We start from the raw sequence: 6,060 nt of genomic DNA on the forward strand, positions 1-6,060 counted from the left end.
GCAGAGGCAGGTGCTAAGTTTAGCTCAACCTTTTTAATTGATAAAATATAAACAATATGCAGTGCTTATACATGGAACACCTCCAAGCTGGAATGAGTCTAACACAGAAGAATCAAGCACAGTGGTTGACACCATCCTCAGTTTAGAACAGTTACTGTTAGCAGTCCCTGCCAGAGAGTTTGAGCTGCCTTTAAAGAAGATTTGGGTTAGCTGGATAACGTCTATTAGGAAGCATACATCCAAAGAGATTATCACTGCCAATTTATTGGTCAGGGAAATTTACTGATTCCTGACCTATATTTCAGTATATAGGTATACTGAATTATCTTTCTTTAAGTAGTAATTCTTGCCATGCCATTAAATGGCTTCAGTAAACCTGCTTCTCAAAAATCACCCGTGGTTTCTTTTGCATTCAGAGGAAACCCATGTTCAGAAACAGTTCAAAAAAAGTCTAGAACAATTTATTCTTTTTAAGCAATTAAAGTCTCCTGAAATCACTTAGTGTGATAGCAGTAGGAACTATAAAGACTAGTTCCCATTGCTGGGAAGTTCCCTGCTGTGACCTCAGAAAACAGTACAAAGTTGCAGTTACCAGTTACTGTTACCAGTTTACAAAATAATTTCTTGAGGGCTTCTTTTAGCTAAACAAAATGCTTTCCTAACAAAAGTTTCTGTCACAAGGAACTTCATAGAGCTGGAGAAGATCATGAGAAGCTCAATGCAGAGTTTGCTGTAGGACTTTTACACCCTTCTGATGAAGATGAGAAAAAGGAACACTAGCAGCCTAGGGAGGGAGGGAAAAGTCTGACTACCTTTAAACTGAAAGGAGGAAAGAAGACTTTATGAAACTGCAAGTGAAACAATTTTAAGAAAACATAACAATCCCTATGACACATCAGTGTTTCTGTCAGACACTAATTCACACAAAAACCAGCAGTAACAGTACAAAGCAGTCACAAATAATCTTACCATTGATGATTGGTGGCATGGACAGAACAACCCCATTGCTGTCATAAATGACAGGGTAACGTGGCTTGTTTTCAATCAGGTGCAAATAGTGCCGAAGGTGGCTGTCAGTCTGCAGAAACAAAGCACAGCCTGAGCTTCACTTCAGCTCACAGGTAAAATTCCAGAGCACCACAATCCTGTGGTGAGTAATTAAGGGGAAATTTGAAGGTGGGAAGGATTGGGTTAGTGTTAGGTACTCTACTAGCAAAGGGTGTTTACTCCCAGCAGCAGGAAGAGTTTGAAATGAGAGAACTGGATTTTTGGTTTTCTTCAGAAGGGCTGAAGATTATTTAAGGATTCTCTCAAACATGTGCAGGCCATGCTGTCCAAATGATACCCTTGTTTACCACAGCAGACAAACACTGCCAAATATCCTTAGTCTATAGGAACTCTTCTTAGAAGTGATAAAAAATTAGCACTGCAATACTTTTAGTTATGAATTGCTGGATACTCAGACATTTATACCTAAATTTGATTCAGAATTTACATTTTTTCTAATGACATAAGTATGTGCTGTACCAAAAACCTAATTTCCTTTTAGTCTCTTTGTTTCTGAGCTCTCTTACTCTTCAGTCAGAGATACTTGAGGAATTGTCTCTATGGCCAGTATGTGTGTTCCAGCAGGCTGTACACTGTAATGACAGTGATAAATAGCATTGTTTTCAAATGCTGACACTGGAACTGACCCACATCAACATTGTAAAATCAGACTTGACAGGCTCTCTTCTGAGCATTTGCCTGGTTTTATCAGGATGCTGAGCCAGGAGCAGTGCCAGATTTAACTTGAGCCTTTTACACAGCTATTCTTGCCTAATATGCAGTTGAGTAAATAATCCAACATCTTCCCCAAGTAAACTGGCCAAATGAAAGTAACATTAAAAAATCTGGTAATATATACCTGAAATTTTTCCTACCCTTGTACACCAAATATTTATAAGCAAATAAATACACAAGCCTTTTACAGTATTATGAAGAGCATCATGAAAAGCAATCTTTATGTTGATAAATCAGAAGTTTTCTACCAAACCCATTCTGAGGGTTGCTCTTAACCCCAAAATACCTTTGTATTGAAGGTATTGAAAGATACATTGAAAAATACTAATGCATCTTTCACAGACAATAAAAACAAAAAATGACCATGCATTGCTCATGATAAGCAAAATATGGAATGATCACTGGCTGTTAAGCTACAGAAGATAACTGTGTTTTATTTGGAAGAACAACTTTTAATAACAAGGATATGAGAGATATTTAGCCTTGGAAATTTATCTTCCACATCTAGTGTAACGAGTGTGAAAAATTCCACTTACCCTATACAGATCCATAATTTGTGGGGCTGTGTACTCCTGGGATTGATTCAAGGGCTTAAATTTAATTTCAGAAGGTGCTTTGGCTGTAAAAGTAAATGGACCCGTGATGGTGTCCAAATCATGGGTACCTATTGCTACTAATGCTCTTTTCCTAGAAATAAAGAAGGCAAAATATTGTTTTTATTAGTAATATTTGTAGTTTCTTAGGATATGATGATGCTCTATACTTAAATGCGTTCACAAAGCTTACTGAAAAAGCAGAAGGATAATTTTGAGAAGCCTAGAAATTATTTGATGAATAATATTTTAATAAATATTACTATAAATAACACAACTGTCAAGGCAAATCCAATGGGAATGTTGCTAAACACTTCTCTCTCAACTGCTGAATGAACTGTAACAGCTATTTATGTTGAACAGTATTGGCAGCAGACAAGGACAGGCAAGGAAATGAGAAGGATCAGGAGAGCTCCTACAGAAGATTTTCACTGGCATAACCGTAACGCCCCTCTGCAACAGGGATGTGCAGCCTTAACACGTGATAAAATCATACACACAGACACTAGACACTAGTTTAAACTGAAGCACTAACCTGCAAATATTTTGGTGCAGTTTCTCCTGGAGGTCGATGAAGCTGTCATAGCGCTCCTTGGTAAACGTGATGTTTCGGAGGACGGCAGCTACGGCGTGAGGCCGGATCTGGACAGTCTGCAATTTCCAACAGCACCATGCAGATTGCAAGTGAGCATCTGAAACTCTGATTTCAGCTGCATCTGAAACTTTGATCTGATCTGCTACTAGGTTCACCCAAAACAATCTGTCTATTGTTCCTCCCCCTCCTCATTCCTAAGAATAGATCACAAGGAATAGAGATATTTAAATTTCTTTAGCTCTTGTTTTGCAAATGAGATTTCCAGTCTCACTGCTCTTACAAAATGGTACTGATATGGATCTTGCTGCTTCAGCAACTCTCAATACATATAAAAAAGGTGCAGTAAACACTTTTACCTGTTCAGTGATAATCAGCCTCTGACCTTCACCCTCAGCTGGTATTATCTTTTCGAACCTAGGGATATTTATCCTGAAACAAAACCAGAAGTAAGTCTGTAGCTGAAATGCAGGAAACTCTACAAATGTAGCAGCAATTATAAGTAGCAAACTTTCCTGGTAACATTTCTTGGCATGTAATTAGCGAACTGTGCAGAACTTGGTTTTTATGGGATGGTAAACAGACTACTGAACTAGAAAGGAAGAACTCAGCAAGATAAAGTTGTTGCAGAAAAGGGAAATAAATTATTTGTTTTGGTATTTATTACAAAGGATCACAAGGAAGTTTCTCTGCAGGGGTTCTTTAAAGAGGGTAAGTCTCAAATGGAACAGCAATTGAAAACTTTCTAAAACAGAGAGAAAACCCAGTAACATTCTAGTCCAGTCTTTTTAAATTATGCAATACATCCTTTCCAGAGGAACACCTGATGAATCTGATCTACACACATAATCATACTCAAAATCGAAGCAAGTCGGAAGTTCTGTTTACTATTTTTATTTGTTGAAATATGGGACCAGAAATGGACCCATATTTCAACAAACAACACAGAAATCTCACAGAAATCTGCCTTACCTTTCCTTAAAGACCTGCAGTCCTCGGACCAACCCCTCCAGGCAAAGCAGATCATAGCGATTGGCAGGAACATCGATTTTATAGAGAACGACATCAGACGCACCCTTTGCCTTATCTTCACCTTTTTCTTTACTTATAATGTCCTTCTCAGATGTCTGAAATTAAGCAAAAACGCAGTTTTAACCTGATATATCTTAACATTGACAGCAGTGATATGATAGGAGAAACTGTATTAATTAGAAGTTTAACACTGTAATCTGCATTTATACAGCAAATGGACACACCAAATACAAGAAACGACATAAAACCTCAAATTCAGAAAACCTCCAGAAAGTACTGCAGTATGCCATCTTGGAGTCTCTTGCTTCCAAAGCAGTAACTTTTGTAAGTCTGAGGGGTTTTTTCCAGATTCAAAACATTCAAAAATACAGTCCGTTACAACACTGTACCAGGGGATATGCTGGAAACAAAAGCAATGCTGTCAATACGCTACATCTACTCAAAAAGCAACAAATAAAAACATTACTTACAATTTCATCCAGCTCCAAACCAAACTCAAAGCAAAGCTCATCAAATTCTTCATCCGCTGTGAAGGAAGAGGGTAAATTTTGGTTAATAAGCAGACCTCAGACCTAATTTTTGTGTGTGAGTTTGGAATATTTTCAAACAAGATAACAAATGCTATTTTGGAAAAAAAAAAGGTGAAAGTAATTTCAATAATTTTCCTTATATTTGCATCTGAGTAGCAGCTTCTTTAATACATATTTGACTTATTGACATGATATTCTGACAGTCAATAGGGAGGGCTTCTGATCTTTGGAGCTCAGCTCCTCGGCCAAGTCTGTCAGAGCCACTCTGGCCTGAACAGACAATGAAGGGAATAACAGGGCAGCTTCTGCCAAGTGCTCCTATTCTGACCAGTCAGGTTGTTCTACAGAGGTTGCATCAACTGCGTTGTAACACGTGAGTTACACAGCCCTGATCTGACAGTGCAGATCTGCACCGGGCTGTCTGAGGAGCCTCAGCTCCCGTCTGGTCTAAACCACCGCGGGTCCTGAATGCTCCTTCAGCCGAGCCGTTCTTAAATCTGCTTCCTGGGCCAGGAAGGACTGAATAGACCCACGCCATGCACTGCTCGCTTTGCCTGCTCCCCCCTCTTCTCTTCTCCTTCTTCGTTTAACCAGATCCTAAAACAGACAGGGAAACTCCAACGAGACACCGCCGTGTGGAGACGCGTGGTTGCAATTTCCCGAGAGATCTGTGCTAAAGCAGTGTGTGTCGGGGCAATGGGCTGGAGGGGCCAGGGATAACACCCGGCTGTGCCTCCCGTGCCGTGCGCTGGCAGGAGCAGGCGGCCGGGGAGCCAGCGGCGCTCTGAAGCCTGGGCTTCCCCGGGAGTCCCAGTGCAGCCCCGGGACAAGGGACACGGAGGGCGCAGAGGGCGCGGCCGGCGGCACCGTGCGCGCTCAGTCAGGCTTCGCCCCGGCCGGGGCGGGCAGCGGCGCAGGGGCCGCGGCCATGGCAGCCCGGCGGGCGCGGTGCGGACACGTCCCGCAGCACGGCGGGGACGGCGGGCACTCACTGTAACTCCTGCCCAGCGCCCGGAACAGCAGCTCCCGCTTCACGCTGACGGTCGGCATGGCGGCCCGGGCCCGCGCTGCGCCTGCGCCGCGCTCCCGCCAGGCCCCGCCGCGCTGCCCGCCGCGCTGCCCGCGGCCCGCCCTCAGACCCCGGCCCGCGCCCGTCGCCCTCCGCGCTCCCCGGGCCGTGACAGCGCGCCCGGGCGGCCGCGGGGCTGCTCCGATCCCGTCCTGCGCCTGCGGAGGGGGCGGGCGGCGCGCCGAGCCCCGGCAGCGCGGCGGGCAGCTACGGCGGTGACATCAGCCCGCGCTGGGAGCCCGCGCTGGGCGGGACGGCCGGCCCGTGTGGGACCGCTGGTCCCGGCGGTGCCGCTCGCCCTGTCCCCGCGTGGGGACCGCAAATCCCAGCCCGTCCATGTCCCAGCGGGGGATGGTGAATGCCGGCGCTGCCGCCGTCCCCGTGGAGGAGGGGGGGGTCAGCTGGGGCAACGCTGTGCAAGTTTCGGGGGGTGGCTTCTTTTTCACTCCTAAGTTTTATTTT

The 6,060-nt window shown here is 44.4% G+C and overlaps 1 protein-coding gene across 1 annotated transcript in view; it reads right to left on the minus strand.

Annotated features, from left to right (window-relative positions):
- The window catches only part of FARSB (phenylalanyl-tRNA synthetase subunit beta), a 37,065-nt gene extending 31,474 nt beyond the window's left edge, over positions 1-5,591 (minus strand). Inside the window, exons 1-7 of the mRNA XM_066193160.1 lie at positions 5,522-5,591; positions 4,470-4,525; positions 3,940-4,094; positions 3,327-3,399; positions 2,911-3,026; positions 2,319-2,469; positions 970-1,078 (exon numbers count right to left, since the gene is read on the minus strand). Of these exons, the coding sequence (XP_066049257.1) occupies positions 970-1,078; positions 2,319-2,469; positions 2,911-3,026; positions 3,327-3,399; positions 3,940-4,094; positions 4,470-4,525; positions 5,522-5,579 (718 nt within the window). The 5' untranslated portion in view covers positions 5,580-5,591. The remainder of the gene's footprint in view (positions 1-969; positions 1,079-2,318; positions 2,470-2,910; positions 3,027-3,326; positions 3,400-3,939; positions 4,095-4,469; positions 4,526-5,521) is intronic.
- Positions 5,592-6,060: the final 469 nt, after the last annotated feature.

Source organism: Chamaea fasciata, unplaced genomic scaffold (genome assembly GCF_029207755.1).
Source record: "Chamaea fasciata isolate MVZ Bird 193981 ecotype frontalis unplaced genomic scaffold, bChaFas1.0.hap1 SCAF_11, whole genome shotgun sequence".
Classification (NCBI taxonomy): Eukaryota; Metazoa; Chordata; class Aves; order Passeriformes; family Sylviidae; genus Chamaea; species Chamaea fasciata.